We start from the raw sequence: 18,015 nt of genomic DNA on the forward strand, positions 1-18,015 counted from the left end.
AAAAAAAAAAAAAAAGGGGGGGGGGGGGGGGAGGGGAAAACAGGATATTGTAATTTCTGTCCGCTTAGTAAAGGTATACACACTGTCACACTCGGTATAATGTAACTTTAAGACCTTCTTGGTGATAATGGTGATTATAGTGATGATGATGGCTACTGTTTATGATTATTATGTGACAATCTCTATTATGTGTTTTACATACACTATCATTTAATTCTCACAACATCTCTATTTGGGTAAATATTAACTTAGAGGGGTTCTGTGATTTAACCAAAGTTATCCAGCAAATGGACAAACAGGTTTTGAAACCATGTCTGTTGGACTCCAAAGTACATTTTTTAACCATTAGAGCTCTATACCGCTTCCAAATAATACTATTACAAATGAGCAGTTCAAATAAATGAAATATTTCTCACTAGTTCTCCTAAGAATCTTGGAGCACCAAAATCATTATTAAATTCATATATTTACCTAGTAGTTTTATTTATGTTGACAACCTCTAATACTTTGTTTTGCTGGAGCATTTCAGAAATGTGCTTTTAAGGAAAAATAATACAGAATTATACTGTTGGGAAACAAGCCATCTAGAGCTTCTTGGTATATGTCTAACATAGTTGTTGTTTGTTTTTAATAGAGATGGGCTCTGGCCATGTTGCCCAGGCTGGTCTCAAACTCCTGGGCTCAAGCGATGCTCCCATCTCAGCGTCCCAAAGTGCAGGGATTACAAGTGTGAGCCACCATGCCTAGCCTAAAATAGTTTTTTGTTTGTTTTTTGAGACAGTCTCACTCTGTCACCCAGGCTGGAGTGCAATGGTATGGTCTCGGCTCACTGCAACCTCCGCCTCCCGGGTTCAAGTGATTCTCCTGCCTCAGCCTCCCGAGTAGCTGGGATTACAGGCGCCCACCACCACACCCAGCTAATTTTTGTATTTTTAGTAGAGATGAGGTTTCACAGTGTTGAACTCCTGACCTCATGATCCACCACCTCAGCCTCCCAAAGTGCTGGATTCCAGGCATGAGCCACCTCACCCGGCCAAACAGTTTTATATGGCAGCCCAACTCAGAACTATTTTTCATTATGTTCATTATCTTATTTCTCCTAGGAAAGACCTGCTTTGTGGCATGTTATAATGTCTCATTTACATAATTAACTTCTAACTTACAGTTTTTCTTGTTGCAGTCATTTGATTTTATTATTCTAAGTGCTGGAAGGATTGAAATAAATATAGGTTTTATTCCTATCTGTATGCCTTGTGTATTTATTCTCAGACCAGTACTCTGTTGATTTTTCTGTTTTCAAAGTTCAGCCTTCACTTAATTTTGCTGTAGTGGTGCTCAAAGATTAATGTAGTCTATAAACTCAATAAAAGAGGTAGAAAAAATAATATAATTCAATATTGTGTTAGAATTATGAATTTGGTGCTTATTTTGCATAAAAAACATTTATACAGAACAGTCACAGATTTCAGAATTATAAAGTGTCTTGGATTCAAGTTGCTTAGTAAAGGAATATGTTTGATCATTCTCTTTGCTTAGGAATCATGGATTCAGTATTCTCTCATTTGAGTGTGGTCTAGATTATGGGGAATACCAAAAGTGATTTATAAGACCTGCTATTTGAGAAAGGAAAACTTTGAAGGCAGTTTTTATGTGCGAGTTTTTGGTTTTTGTTCTTCAGAATTTTGCATGGAATCGTAAAATTGTAGCGCTGAAGAATACCAAGTGATTTGCCTAAGATCATACAACTAACTAATGACAAAGAGATAGACTACTAGGGGCTGGGTATGGTGGCTCACACTTATAATCCCAGCACTTTGGAAGGCCAGGACAGGTGGATCACTTGAGCTCAGGAGTTTGACACCAGCCTGGGCAACATGGTGAAACCCCATCTCTATTTTTAAAAATACGTAAATTAACAAAGAGAGATAGGATACTAGAATCCAGATTCTGGAGTTAAGACTTATGAAGACATAATGTGTTAGGTTGTGACTAAAAATTGTTTTTAAAAACTTCCCATTGAGCTTTGAAGCTCCTTAACATCTTATTTTACTTTGCAGAGTGATTTTGAGCTCACTTTTATTTTCTCCATGGTACCACCAGGCAGGACTATATGTTGATGTTTCTGATGCAAAGAAATATTGGAAGGAAATATTAATAGGGGATAATTCAATCAATTTATTTTCCATTTTGTTTTAGGTACATTTTTAGGCATATTGTAAGTTAGATAACTGAACTACAATTCCTGTTTCTGGTTGGTGGTTTTTTTTTGTTTGTTTGTTTTTTTGAGATGGAGTCTCGCTCTGTTTCCCAGGCTGGAGTGCAATGGTGTGATCTCAGCTCACTGCAACCTCCACCTTCCAAGTTCAAGTGATTCTCCTGCCTCAGCCTCCTGAGTAGCTGAGATTACAACCATGTACCACCACACCCAGCTAATATTTGTATTTTTAGTAGAGACAGAGTTTCACCATGTTGCCCAGGCTGGTCTTGAACTCCTGGCCTCAAGCGATCTGCCTACCTCAGGCACCCAAACTGCTGAGATTACAGGCATGAGCCACCATGCCCGGACTACAATTCCTTTTAATAATTTTAGATATTTTAGCAGTTTTTCACGTGTGTATTTAGTGATCTTTTAGTATTTTACTATTTTATACTCTGCCTCTATTCAAGAAATATTTTTCTTATTAAATATTCTTGTGAACCAAGCTTTGTCCATAGGTGAAAAAATTCCAGCCTGTGTTGAGACACCTTCTTTTTTTCCTTTGAGTCTTTGGAAGCAGTATTTTGTAACGTAGATAAAATTGTGCTTATTCACCAGCATCCCTGTAAAGTAAGGAAATAAAGTATTCCTTAGCATTTGTTTGAACATTTTATATAGAAGAGGTATTTTTCACTTCTTCTCAAGTCAGAAATCAGAGATCTGTGTTCACTTAAATTTTGAGCTAAGACTTACATGCGTTTGCTTTTTTGCCTCCCTTTATAGTGAGGACTCAGAAGACAAAGATGTGAAGACCAAGAAGGATGATTCTCACTCAGCAGGTAGTAAACTATTTTAAATGTAAGAGGTATAATTCTATTTATATATTATTTTATTAGATGTTTTAATAAGCAATTTGTATGCCAGGTACTGTTGCAAATCTGGGATTACAAAGATGTTTCCATCTTCAAAGAGCTCCTAATGATTCTCAGTCCTGGTGGCTTATTACAGTCATCTATGAATCTTTTTAAAAATGCATATTCTGGGTCCTGTCCCAAAATTTCTGATTAAATAGATCTCAGTGGGATGTTGGGGCTTGGTTTTCTTTAAGTATCTACACATTATTATGCATGGTCAATATTAGAAATCATTTACATAAACAAAAGACATCAGACTAAATAGAATAATATATAAATATAAAACTTGGTAAAATAGAGGCATTAAAAAGGGGGAGTGGTGGACTCTGGGTGGAAAAGCAAATGAAAGTTTCATTCCCACTGTTTTTAGCGGAGACATAGTCTTTTGAAACAGTAGCCATAGAGAAAGCTTTTTTTGTAAAAATTTTTACTTAAAAGAATTAATATGAATTAATGCGGAGTTTCCATGGCCAAATAAAATGTTCAGTCCTGATGATTCTACTTGCTGTTGGTATTTATTTTTAAATTTAATCTTGTAAGAATTGAGATTTTTAATCCATATTACTTCCAGCCATGTTAGTTTTCACTTACATTCCCTTGCTGTTGTCTCCCTGGATCTCCCTTTAAATGAGACTGCTGTTTAGCTAATACAAAGGGGAGAGACAAAGTTCGGCTAAATTCACTCTGCTTGGCTGTTTTGCTTTCCCGTCTGTTCAAGTATACTATCTGGCTACCTAAGTTGAAAAGAAACTATATTAATCAATTTTGCACTATCTGGTGATCCTGTGATAATATAGTACATGCTTTCACTCATCTGCCTTGTAAATCCTAATTGGAATCTCTTACACTTGCTAGTTTATTGAGTACTTCTGGATAAATAACTCTGTACTAGTATTAAGCTAAGCTTCTACCAAGTGGGTTTAGTTTTGGGTCTGCCATGTCAGCTTTACTCTGTCTGTCTCTAGATGAGATTTTTAAAAGTGAAAGAGATGACTTGAACACTGACCATGGCAAGGCTCATAGGACTAGAAGTGTTTTCAGAAGAGTGACCACTTAACCTTGACAGAATAAGGGAGCCTAAAACTTCAGGAGAAGGACTGTAGGTGGAGACTAATGCAAATATGGTTTACTCCAGAGGCAATAGGCTGGCAGCCTACCCTTTAACCAAATTTATTCACAAACACAACTGTGTGTTAAAAAAGTTTTTTTTAGGCTGAGCATGGTGACTCATGCCCACCATTCCAGCACTTTGGGAGGCCAAGGCGGGTGGATCACCTGGGGTCAAGGGTTCAAGACCAGCCTGGCAAACATGGCAAAACCCTGTCTCTATCAAAAATACAAAAATATGGCTGAGCCCAGTGGCTCATGTCTGTAATCCCAGCACTTTGGGAGGCCAAGGCCGGTAGATCACCTGAGGTCAGGAGTTCAAGACCAGCCTGGCCAACATGGCAAAACTCCTTCTATACTAAAAATTAAAAAAATTAGCCAGGCGTGGTGGCGGGTGCCTGTAATCCCAGTTACTCAGGAGACTGAGGCAGGAGAATCACTTGAACCTGGGAGGCAGAGGTTACAGTGAGCCAAGATCCCGCCATTGCACTCCAGCCTAAGCAAGAAGAGCGAAACTCCATCTTAAAAAACAAACAAACAACAACAACAGCAAGAAATTAGCCGGGCATGGCAGCACGTGCCTGTAGTCCCAGCTACTCAGGAGGCTGAGGCAGGAGAATAGCTTGAACCCAGGAGGCACAGGCTGCAGTGAGCCAAGATTGTGCTGCTGCACTCCAATCTGGGCGACAGAGTGAGACTCCAAATTTAAAAAAAAAAAAAAATTATTTTTAATTAATAGACTCTAAGAATATGTGAAAGTAAATTTTTTATAGGCTTCTCCAAACATCTTTCACTAGTTGATCTAAATATGTATTTTAAAGATTTTCCAGCCGGGCACAGTAGCTCACACCTGTAATACTAGCTCTTTGGGAGGCCAAGGAGCGTGGATTACCTGAGGTCAGGAGTTTGAGACCAGCCTGACCAACATGGTAAAACCCCGTCTCTACTAAAAATACAAAATCAGCCGGGCATGGTGGCACGCACCTGTAATCCCAGTTACTCGGGAAGCTGAGGCAGGAGAATCGCTTGAACCCAGGAGGTGGAGGTTACGGCGAGGCAAGATTGCGCCATTGCACTCCAGCCTGGGCAACAAGTAAAACTCTGTCTCAAAAAAAAAAAAAAAAAAGATTTTCCTCAATCCCCTCTAAATTGAAATGGTCACAAGCCATTCATTATAAAGGATAACAGTTTGACATTATTTTAGGGTTTTCATGTTTTATGTCTTAGAATAAAGATTATTGGAAGACATTCTTCTTTCCCTCTCATACTATGTTAAGATATTTTTCTAACTAGCTTTTAAAAACAGTGAACATAGATTTGAATGTAATTGAGAATTTTAGAGCAAAGCAGTGATGTAACTTTAAAGTATAGGAGTTATGTGTTCACGCTTTAATTCAGCTTAGCTACTGCTTAAAATTATATGTCTTTGTTGCTTTATATGTATTAGTGGGTACACAGTCTTGTCCAAGCTCATTCTTTATGAATTTAGGTCCTCCTTTATACATTTTGTAGAATTTTTTTTTAATTTTTATTTTATGTTCTGGGATACATGTGCAGGATGTGCAGGTTTGTTACATAGGTAAATGTGTGCCATGGTGATTTGCTGCACCCATCAACCCGTCACCTAGGTATTAAGCCCAGCATGCAGTAGCTATTTTTTAGTGCTCTCCCTCTCCATCCCCCTACCCTGCCCCCTCCCTCGCCACAGGTTCCAGTGTGTGTTGTTCCCCTCCCTGTGTCCATGTGTTCTCATTGTTCAGCTCTCACTTTTAAGTGAGAACATTCCGTGTTTGGTCTTTTGTGCCTGCATTAGTTTGCTGAGGATGATGGCCTCCAGCTCCATCCATGTCCCTGCAAAGGACATGATCTCCTTCCCTTTTTATGACTGCATAGTATTCCATGGTGTGTATGTACCACATTTTATTCATCCAGTCTATCATTGATGGGCATTTGAGTTGATTCCATCATTTTGCAGAAATGAAGGATAGAATTTGCCCTTTTACAATGAAATAAAGCTGCAGATTATATCCTATATTGGCCACTATGTTGGCTTTTTCAGTCAGTTACATTTTCAGTCAATTATTAATCTTTTGCACTATCTTGTCAAATACAAAATTCTTTAATCATTATGTCATGGTAATTCTGATATTGCAGAGGATAGTGAAGATGAAAAAGAAGATCATAAAAACGTGCGCCAGCAACGGCAGGCGGCGTCTAAAGCAGCTTCTAAACAGAGGGAGATGCTCATGGAAGATGTGGGCAGTGAGGAAGAACAAGAAGAGGAGGATGAGGCACCGTTCCAAGAGAGTATGTGAAGTTGTTTTGTGTACTTTGGTCGTTTGATCATAATTGTAGTTTGTGACCTTGGTTACTTTGGCATTTTCTAGGATGCTAAATGTTATAACCAGTCCCTTAAATTGGATAGATACTCCCTGTTAAAAGAGATGACTGTGTTGGTTCCTGTTAATATTTTAAAGGTTCAGAGATTCTCATGATTGCCCACCATTTGTAATGGTTGCACTCTTTATTTAATGATGTTTGTGTTCAAACACTGAATGAACAGTTGCTTAAGTAACAGTCACATTAGGCACTGTGATAGAGATTTGTATTTTGCCCTGGTGGAGGAGGTTGTAGACCTCTTTTCACAGAAAAAAAAATGTTCATAACAAAAGTTAGGTGTTTCACAGGTTAGTCATATTAGTTCATTCTTTTTTTTTTTTCTTTTGAGACAGAGTCTCGCTCTGTCGCCCAGGCTGGAGTGCAGTGGTGCTATCTTGGCTCACTGCAAGCTCCGCCTCCCAGGTTCACGCCATTCTCCTGCCTCAGCCTCCCGAGTAGCTGAGACTACAGGTGCCCGCCACCACGCCTGGCTAATTTTTTTGTATTTTTAGTAGAGAGGGGTTTCATTGTGGTCTCAATCTCCTGACGTCGTGATCCGCCTGCCTCGGCCTCCCAAAGTGCTGGGATTACAGACGTGAGCCACAGCACCCGGCCCAGATTAGTTAATTCTGTGTATTTTTGTTTCATGTTTGGTTTTCTTGTTTCACTTATTCATAATTGGACCAAAAAGGCCCTGTCGGTTCAGTTTTGTTTCCCTGGTCTCAACCAGTACTACATGGAAATGATGGAACTACCAAAAGTTATTTGATAGTTTCAGTTTTGATTCAGATCAGCTCTTACTCTTCCTGTTTTCAGGCTACTTTTCAAACACATCACTCATGTAACTCTCTCATGTAAGGTGCATGCAAAATCCATTTGACAACTGAGGCTGGTGATGACTCCAGTCAAATTGGTGCTACAGCTCCAAATAGAATCCAAGGGTGTTTGACTCCCATCCCATCCTCTAGTCATTCTTAGTACTCTCTTCCTTTTTCACTTGGAAGGATACGTACATTAAGTTAGACGTTGAAATTCTTCTTTCTTCTTAGAAGATTCTGGCAGCGATGAAGATTTCCTAATGGAAGATGATGATGATAGTGACTATGGCAGTTCAAAAAAGAAAAACAAAAAGATGGTTAAGAAGTCCAAACCTGAAAGAAAAGAAAAGAAAATGCCCAAACCCAGGCTAAAGGCTACAGGTAAGTTCTGCAGAAGTGAAATTAAATGTACTGCTTTAAAAATTTTGAGAAACATTATTTTCAATACAGAAATTCTTCATTAGGATTTGGCATTGACCTGATGTTTAGCAGGAATACAAGAAATCTAAAAGGGTCTTGTATTCTGCAACTGGAAGTATCTCTTATTAATAAAGACACTAGCCTGTTTAAGAGTCTAGTGGGCTTAGCCATGTTCTTCAACTATTGCCAGTACTTGAGCAAGATTTCAGAGAATGATCTATTTGTTTCAGACACAGTGGTAGAAATGCTGTATCATCATAGCTGTTACTGCTCTTTTTTCCTCACTGGTATCACAGTCTCAGCAGCCAGCAAAGACTTAATTGTGAAAATGCACAAACCTAGAGTAATACATTTAAGTTCCATGTTCTGAACTCTGCCCCATCCTCTGTGCTATCAGAATAAAACCACACTTGATGACATGAGTTAATTTTTTTCTGCGCCCTAATGGGTTCTCCTAGTTGGAACTAATTTGTTAACTAAATCAGAAATCAATTTGCTTTTTGTGTAGGTGGTTTTATTCTGTTGGGTAGAACTAGTCATTGTTAAACTTCTGTTTATCACTTCCTACTGTTAGGAATGATGGAACTATCAAATGTTTATTTGATAGCTTTAGTTTCTGAGTCAGATTAATTCTTTTCCTTCCCTCTTTTTGACCTGCTTTTTATAAACAACTTTTAGCATAAACAACTGTTAGTTTACCAAACAATTAAGGATGTTGTGCACGTGCTTCTTCATTACAGGTATTACTGTTAACATCATAGAGTGTTGGTAAAAACTGATGGGAAATACTGCAACATAGTATAGTAACTTATGAACAGTTTAGAAATTGAGATAGATTTACTTAGGGATATATGCGCTCCCTCGTGCCCACCTTGATTTTTAGTAAGTTGCGTATTGTCTTTATAGATTTTATTCTTACAGATTGTTTTATTTTGTAGCTGACTTGTATTAAAGACATTTTTTTCTCTTCCCTTCCCCAAATTATTTTTCTATTTTCAGTGACGCCAAGTCCAGTGAAAGGCAAAGGGAAAGTGGGTCGCCCCACAGCTTCAAAGGCATCAAAGGAAAAGACTCCTTCTCCCAAAGAAGAAGATGAGGAACCAGAAAGCCCGCCAGAAAAGAAAACATCTACAAGCCCCCCACCCGAGAAATCTGGGGATGAAGGGTCTGAAGATGAAGCCCCGTCTGGGGAGGATTAGAAGTGATGATGGTCTGGGGAGAGATTTTATTAAAAAAAAAGAAAAAAAAAAAAAAGAAAAAAGAGGGAGGAAAAAAAAGAACCTACTTAAGATAGAACATGGTTTTGGCTATGGCTTGACTCATGGGCTTTCAGTGCTTTTTTCCATTTGTTGAAAGTAACATTTCTCTCTCTCTCTTTTTTTTTTTTTTTAAAAAAGCAAACCATTGTATGTTTAAGTGTTTAAGTCACCTTTTTGTCTATTGGTCTCTTTGCCAGCCCTCCCCTTTCCCAATGAAAGCCATGTCAAATTAATCACTGGATTGACTGCTTCATCTTTTTGTTTTTAATGAAAGGTGTACCACAGTTGTAAAGCAATAAGATTTGAGATGAACATTATTGAAACTTTGCTTTTTGCTAAAAAATAGCAAGTTGAATGGTAATCAAAAAACATAGATTTTAGTTCAAAATGATTGCTCCTTTCTCTACCTGGACTTTTAAAAAATCAATTGTCATCTAATAGAGTTTATTTGTCTATAGACACAAATATCAATATCTAAAAAAAATCATGACCTTAAACTTCCACTGATGAGGCAGGTAGGAGATAAAGATGAATTCTGAACTGTTACTAAAAGTACTCATTTTTTTACCTTGTGGGGAGGGTGGGCAATGGGGTTACCTGACTTTATTTGAGGGTGTGGGCTTTCTTTTTTATTTCATCACTTGTTATCTCAAAGAGACTCGGAGCCAGTGATCCTTTTATCCTGCTACAGTCTTTAGGGAGCTAAATAAATAAATAAATAAGCAAGGGCCTCCAAAACTGAAATCACTCTTGATTTCATATTTCCTTCTCTAAATATATATGTATTCTGTTTTTTGGATAAAATTTTACCAAGAATCAAAAAAAAAAAAATACTCTAGAATTTAATCGACGAGATCATTCTACACGTCACAGTGGATTTCTTTTCAAACTGACAATGGGTTTTAAGCAAATAAAGTTCCAGTTAATGTGAAACTCAGTCACAAAGAGTTGAGATTTTTCCTTTATGAGATAGAATTGACATTCTTTTATGCTATAAATGTGCATTCAGGTCCCATTAACCATGTTCTGCTTTTATTTGGGGCTAGAACATTTTCTTTTTCATATCCCAATCTTCCCATTTCTTCACAGAAATGTGATAAGAAGTACATCCTTGTGATCCTGCTGCTTCGTAGGGCACCACTGCACACTCTGCCCTGAGTGCCGACCACCTCTGCTATAGGACACTATTTTCCTGGCCCTATTCTTCACTTATTTCCCATCCTGTCCTTGACTAGGAATATGTTAAATGCTGCTCCCATACAATTCAAGTTAGCTCTTGTCTTTTTAGTTGGTCCAACCCCTGCTTTACTGCTTATGCTGCTTAAAGCAGGAGGGACTAGAGAAACCAGGCATTTTAGCAGGCCTGTGTGCAGTTGATAACAGACTTTTTGCATGCCTTATAAAAGCAGTCAGGAGATAGATCCATAGGTTTGATCCTTCACATCTGATACCAGGCGCTAATGGGAACAAGGTTTAAAGGGTCCTGGTATGCTAATAAATTGAAAAATTAGTGAAATTTAACTTCTGTCTTTTTTTTCCTGCCTTTTAATCTAGATTTGCTTCCTCAATATCCTACTTTGTGGTTTACTAGGAACATGCTTACTCTGATTTTTTTTAAAAAACACACAGTGGCAGAGTCATTTCACTATTGCACTGTGTGTTAAAGAATGAATAAGGAGTTTTCAGTACATGGCCAAAAATACAGGACTTGAACATAAATGGCAGTTGGATCATTCTCTTTCATGATGGTTAAATTCAGAGTTGTGAAGTTTGTAATGAGGGTATTAAAGATTAATCTATTTGCCTAAATGGGTTTGTTCAGGTATCCATTTTTAACAAAGAGGTTTGTGTTCATATAGTAAAAGACCGATCAGTGTTTCCACCATGCACTTCTATTTTTTAGGAGTTTATAATTTTAAGTCTTACATTCCTAGTAACGTGGGCTTTTCTTAGGTTATGTTTCGTGAAGATTCGGGGGGAGGGCGCTTTTAAAACTTCAGCCTCAATTGTTTGTGTAACAGTCTGTTTAATATATTAATCTGCACTAACATCTCTGTGATATACGCACATATTTTAGAGGTAATCATGTCTTCTAGGTTACTTGTGTGCATTTGATTGGGCTTCTTGTTTAGAATCCCTTTTAAAATTAATTCATTAGATTGAAAAATGTACTCTATATTTCTGATAGACTGGACAGAAGGATCTGTGTCCCCCAGTGAGACAGGCTCTGAATAACCTTTGTTTTCTCCACTTTTTATTGATGATTTAAAACACTTTAAAAGTCTTCCCCTCAAATCATGCATGCAAATTGGAGGACAGTGGTGGTGACTCAACTGGATACAGGTGCTCAATAGTCAGGCTTGATAGTGATGTCAGAATGCATTACAAGCTGTAAGCCGATACTGACTGGCCATTGGCACCACCCTTGACTAACCTTCCTCTTTTTCTCTAGTGTGCCTATGGTGAAATGGCAATAGCATTCACTGTCGTATTTTGCAGTGCTCAGGAAGTGGGACGTTAACTTTGAAGGTGCTTGTTTGTATTAGCTCTGCTAGGTTTACCTCTACAACGTAGATTTCGGCAGCTATGCTGACTGACACTACATTCTAGTTCTTAAGATTTTTTTTCCAGATCCCCCCTTCCCCAGCTAGACATACGTAGCATACTTACACCTTATTCAATCTATCTGTAACCTGCTGCTGCTTTTAGTCCTCCTCACCTCAGATCGGAATCAATGGAGTGGGCCCAGAGGATACATTTTAATTCCAGTAATGGTAGGTAGATTTGTCTTGCTTTCTAAAACATCTCCCCATTTCATGTTTCCACTCCATATTGATTCCATAAGGGAAAATTAAAGGGTGTTTCCTCCTGTAGGGACGTAATGTAATGAGTGTGGACATCTTTTAATCTTGAGGAATAGTAGTTGATTTCCCTTGAAGGAGCTTACATACTGACTGTTTCCACAGTAACCTGTTTGCCCCAGTTCAATCCTCAGTTTAATACTTAATTTGGTACTGGCTCAAATAGCATTTTCTTATAGATAACGAATCAAGAGTGAAATTTGAGGTTATACACCAGTAAAGTTTTTAACACTTGTGAATATGGTCAGCTAGACTAAACTTGATTTTTTTTTTTTTTTTTGATGATTTTTTTATCTGTGAACATTCAGATAAGTGGATTTTCAAGTACTGGTTGGGGAAGGGAATCGTGCTTTTCTTTAATTACTTTTACGAGATGCTTTGAGTGTAAGACAAAAGCAGAAATAAATATCAGGAGCAACGGGGAAAGCTTTATAAAAGATCATGGTGGCCATTGTTGCAGCTTTGTAGAATGAGTGCTGGTTTGAACAGATCTTTGCCTGCATCATTGGTAGCTGCACTGAAAAGAAAAAACTTTCACCTTAAGAATTTGAAAGGGAAGAAACCTGGGCTCTGGTCTTCATGGCATTTAGACTGAGATACTTAAACAGAACAGAAGTAATATGCATTTCCTGCCACAGGATAGGGAAAATGTAACAAGCTGGTTGCTCTTGAGGTTAGAAAATTGTCTGTTTCTCTGTGGATGAAGCTGGATTTACTTGAAAATGGAGAGTTGGTTTATTGTTTGAATATTGGGACATCAAGCTATAGCCAAGTTTCAGTTGCAACCAGTTTTCCCTTTGTCTGGGATAAATTCGATACAAATTCTTTTTGAATCCTGAATCCGTAAATTATACTTTTTTTTTTTTTTTTCAAATTCACAGAATTCACAGTGGTGCTGACTGTGTAATAACCACTATTGGGAAAAATCCCGTAAACCTGCCTGTTGCCATGCCAATGGAGTGACTGAACTGGTGACATCTGTTTGAGCATGCTTTGTGTGGCTGGTAGAATGCCACCGTTGTGCATACACTTTGTACATCAGGGGTGAAGGGAGGGTTTTCTAGATTACTGGGGGAGGGTGAAATTGGGATTTTTTGTTGTTCCTTTTTTGATGGGGTGTGGGGGTATAGTACTCAGCTTATGCCCTAAAATAACATGTATAAAAACCCCTGAAGTATTGTGTGGGTGTGTGTGTGTGAGTGTGTGTTTGTATACGTCTGGCAATTAAAGCTTTGTCTTCTGGAACTTAGTGAATTCTTTTCTCTTTTTCCTCCAGAAGTATTTGTTACAAGATTTGTAAATAAGAGCTCTACTTAGTTTGTTTACCATGAACATGTTGCAGCAAACCTTATGCATCTAATTCCTACAAGGTTAAAGAAAGACTTTTAGACTTGCCAGGTTAAGCAACAGCCAAGTTCTACAGTAATTGTTTGCCTTGATTTATCTTTTAGACTTCATTTTGCCAGCTCTAAAACTCCCAGTTGCTTGATTTTAGTCCTTAATCTTTTATGTTCTGAGCAGGAAGGGTAAAAGACAGGAACCTGCTTTACTGTATTAACTAGTCCATGGGCTGAGACCGGGGCATCTCTTTTCTTCATACTGCAATGTTGCTGGATACGTGATCAGACACCAGAGGGTTGGGCGTTTTTGCAATACCTTAACAGTGCTGAAATCTGCAGCATGGTACTAAGGAAGTTAAAGTTTGAATGTAACCACTTTATTTAAAGGGTTTTTTTCTTTAATTTAAATGAAATGAGGTTGAAGTGAACATGATTTTGTTGACCATGTTCGTGAATTATAGATGCAACATGCATTGGTAGAATCGTGTGATGGTCTTTTGTGATCCTTAATTTTTACATATCCCAGTCTCTGTATGTATCTGCATAGACAAAGAAAAAACAAACTCCTGCTTTGCTTTTATTGAAGGGTTTCCAGGACTGCGTGTCTGCTCCTGAGCTCTGTTTTAAGTATGTGTATCCTTTGCTTGTATTTTGTATTAAAAAAATAAGAAAAAGAACCCTTTATTGTTGAGCATGTTGGCATAGTCCCCTTTATTTTTTTCTCTTTTTGGGACATATGAAGCAAGTTATTCTTTTTCTGTATCTTTTTTCTTTTGTAAACTTTTTTTTTGTTTTGTTTAAAAATGGCTTTATAAAAGGGCTTTTATAACCCAGATGTGTGCTCTGTGTACTTCTTGTAATACTTTAAAGCAAACACACTAACTTACACAGCTTTGATAATCAGCTCTCAGTCCAGCCTGACTTTGGGGGAACTTATTTCCCTAATAAATTATTTAGAAACTTTGTGACCCTCCCTGTTGTTGGTAAAAGATAAGCATGTCTTGGTTCAAAAGTCAATACCTCAGGATGGAATCAAGAAGCAGTGGATTTACGAGTTTCTGATTGATTAAGGGAGCACTGGACTGGGTGCATAAGGATTCTTAATTAGCGTTTTTTTCTCATGTTTACATCCAAGGTTATGAAGTGTTGTGGAAAGCAAAGTTTAACAATCATATATAATAAAAGATAATGTTTATACTCAAAAACACACTTGGATTCAATTCCAAATACCCATAAGAACTACACTGAATTTTGAATTAAAGATTACTCCTTAGGTGGAGAATGTGGTACAAGATCCCTCTTTAGAACAGGGCTGATATTGTAGCTATTAGGGCTTTTTTCTTTTCAACTTTTCCTCTTGTTTACATACTTGCCTTGTCAGCTAAATACTATAATTTAAATGCAAATTTGGCTTTGAAATTAAATGCTTCTAGCTAACTTTTTTTTTTTTTTTTTTTTTTTTTGAGACGGAGTCTTGCTTTTGTCGCCCAGGCTGGAGTGCAATGGCATGATCTCGGCTCACTGCAACCTCCGATCGCGGCTCACTGCAACCTCCGCCGCCCGGGTTCAAGCGATTCTTCTGCCTCAGCCTCCTGAGTATCTGGGATTACAGGCGCCCGCCACCACACCCGGCTAATTCTTGTATTTTTAGTAGAGATGGGGTTTCACCATGTTGGCCAGGTTGGTCTCTAACTCCTGGCCTCCCAAAGTGCTGGGATTATAGACGTGAGCCACTGCACCTGGCCTTATTTTTCATTTTTTATATTTTTTTGAAATGGAGTTTCACTCTGTCACCCAGGCTAGAGTGCAGTGGTGCAATCTCAGCTCACTGCAAACTCCACCTCCCAGGTTCAAGCAATTTTCCTGCCTCAGCCTCCCACGTAGCTGGGATTACAGGTATATGCCACCACACCTGGCTAATTTTTGTACTTTTAGTAGAGACGGGGTTTCACTATGTTGGCCAGGCTGCTCTCGAACTCCTGACCTCAAGTGATCTGCCCACCTCAGCCTCCCAAAGTTCTAGGATTATAGGCGTTAGCCACCCCTCCCAGCCATTTTTTTCTTTTATAGAGATACGAGAGTCTTGCTATGTTGTCTGGGCTGGTCTCAAATTCCTGATCTCAAGGTATCCTCCTGCTTCAGCTTCCCCAGTAGCTCAGATTATGAGTAGCTGAGATTACAGGTGCAAGCACCCTACCCACATACATTTATTTCTTATATAATGAGTTGTCTCAGGTTAACGTTGACTTTGGATGAACATTAACCATCTACTTTTCCTCATAATCCTTAGGTATTTTATGGATGACATAGACAATTTTATGTTTCAGGACAGTGCTGAAGAAAAATGCAGTCTGATTTAAAGGATTTCAAAAACCAACAAGTAGATAAACAGATAAAGAGAGGTAAAACACAACTTGGAGCTACCTAGACTCCTATCCATGAACATTGGTATGGAGTACTACACTGTAGTTGTGCAACACATATTACATTTAATTTTTCCAACAGTGTGAGTTCAGCAAGTGTTTGTTCTTCCAATATTGTAAAAAATAATCTGGTTCAGTTTGAGGTTTGATGTGGCACCTGATGCAGCTAGTATGTAGTACAACAAAGGTTTGAATCAGTTCTGTGTGCTTTAAGTTATCACAGTTGTTCGTTCTAAAGCCAGCTCCATTTGGTATAAATGGGTCCGTTAAACCTTCTTCCTGATATTGAGCTTTTGAGCATTTTGCTGTTCTCTCACATCTCCCAGTAACAGTGATACTTGAACCAGTCCAATGAGTTACATCAAAGATTTAATGGGAAAAATCGGAAACCATTGAGTAAGGAGATTTCTCATTGAATATTTCAGTTTGCTTGAAAATCCTGGTAACCCCTAGTTACAAAACCTCAAATTATTTAAAAGCTTTTGTTTTCTGATTATGTCTCATGATAGTGACTGTTGAGGAAAATGTTCATCATATTGACTATATAGCAGTTACAGTCTGCCAGTAGAGGGCGGTGTTTGTCCTCCATAGATAGTGGAGTGCTTGCTCTTCCCATCTCATTTTTAGATACTATGGACTAGGCTCAGGACATTTTTAGATACTGTCAGCTAGGCTCAGTTGATACTCTGCAAGTGTATCAACACCTTGCCACTTACTTGGGTTATCGAAGCTCTGTGATCAGTGTACCCAGTTAACAACCTAGTGTATGTAGCAACAATCTTTTCTGAATTTTAAATAGGAAATAGAATTTCTTGATTCATGCACATCTGTCCTCTTGTGGTGTTCCGTCTTTACATCTCCTAAGCCTATATGGATAACATCCCGAAATAAAAGTGCACACTGAAATTTCAAAATGCAGCTGTGAACTCTTTGCCCTATTTTGAAACAGGTGTTGTCTTTTGAAATTGCCTTCCAGCTCAAAAGCCTTGTTTCTTGCACAAGCAGCACTGATAATGTGTTCACACACAACAAATACTCAGATTTGTTTTCAAGGTAATGTGGTAGTTTGTGTTCCTTTATCTTGATGGCATGCTTCTCTTTTCCTCCATTATCTTAATAGAATAGATAGGTACTCATTTTGACATGCTCCGGCTGGGTCACCACCAAGAGAAATCAATGTTACTCATGGGTGTGTCCCGTGGTTCAATAAAGCCCTGCACAAATATTGTGAAATAAATGCTGTGTTAAATCTGGGGCCAGGGAGTGAGAGGGTACAGCCAGAGTTCCCATCCTAATAAAGCAAATAATTACTTTAAAATAAGATAACAAAATGTTGGAAATAATTGTTTGCCTTGATTTAGCAGTAAGCTGGCACCCAGAAGGGATTTGTTTAAAAATCTAACATTAAAGAATAGGTTGATCAAGGAAGAGTACACATATATATTATTATTGGTAATGTTTTAGCTATTAAGTTGAATACACAAACCCTTTTATTAGAATGTGTAAGACCACCTCCTTGGCTGATGTGCAATGCAATGTGTCTAATAGTTACACTTTTTCCATCTTGGGTAGAAACAGAAATACATAGTCTTTATGTAGTCAGAGCTCTCCTGATTATAAGAGATTGGGTAGATGGGTAAAGTAAGGCTCTGAAGGAGATAGAAAGTCACTGATCCAAGAAAAATGATGGCCTAAATTTTAGGATATGATAACTACCAATTTGGTAACCCTACCTGATTGGATATCCGGTAAGAAGTATCCATAATGAACTGAACATGTGTAGTAATATAATTAACAAAAAATAAGGTGCAATGGCTCACACCTGTAATCCCAACATTTTCAGAAGCTGAGGCAGGAGGATCGCTTGAGGCCAGGAGTTCAGACCAGCCTGGAAAACAGTGAGATCCCATCTCTACAAAAACAAAATAAACAAATTAGCTGGGTATGGTGGCATGCACCTGTAATCCCAGCTACTGGGGAGGCTTAGGAGGAAGAATCACCTGAACCCAGGAGCTCAAGGCTGCAGTGAGCTATGATTGCACCACTGCACTCCAGCCTGGGTGACAGAATGAGACCCTGTCTCTTAAAAGATTAACAAAATAATAATTAACAAAAAATAGATTGTGAAACACTGGTGTTTACTAAAAAGTGTGTAAACGGTGACCCACACTAGATCCTCATTTTGTGGTTATAAATTGGGTCTCTTGTAGTTTACTAATTCAGCCTAGAGGTATAAAATACTGAACACTTTAAAAATATCGTTTTACTTCTGAGGTAGTTAGGAATAATGATATAGC

The 18,015-nt window shown here is 38.2% G+C and overlaps 1 protein-coding gene across 1 annotated transcript in view; it reads left to right on the top strand.

Moving 5' to 3' along the window:
- NUCKS1 (nuclear casein kinase and cyclin-dependent kinase substrate 1) overlaps positions 1-14,128 on the top strand; it is a 16,834-nt gene extending 2,706 nt beyond the window's left edge. Inside the window, exons 3-6 of the mRNA XM_011990600.1 lie at positions 2,981-3,036; positions 6,373-6,525; positions 7,647-7,796; positions 8,835-14,128. Coding sequence (XP_011845990.1) covers positions 2,981-3,036; positions 6,373-6,525; positions 7,647-7,796; positions 8,835-9,034 — 559 coding nt within the window. The 3' untranslated portion in view covers positions 9,035-14,128. The remainder of the gene's footprint in view (positions 1-2,980; positions 3,037-6,372; positions 6,526-7,646; positions 7,797-8,834) is intronic.
- The last annotated feature ends 3,887 nt before the right edge of the window (positions 14,129-18,015 follow it).

Source organism: Mandrillus leucophaeus, unplaced genomic scaffold (genome assembly GCF_000951045.1).
Source record: "Mandrillus leucophaeus isolate KB7577 unplaced genomic scaffold, Mleu.le_1.0 Scaffold38, whole genome shotgun sequence".
Classification (NCBI taxonomy): Eukaryota; Metazoa; Chordata; class Mammalia; order Primates; family Cercopithecidae; genus Mandrillus; species Mandrillus leucophaeus.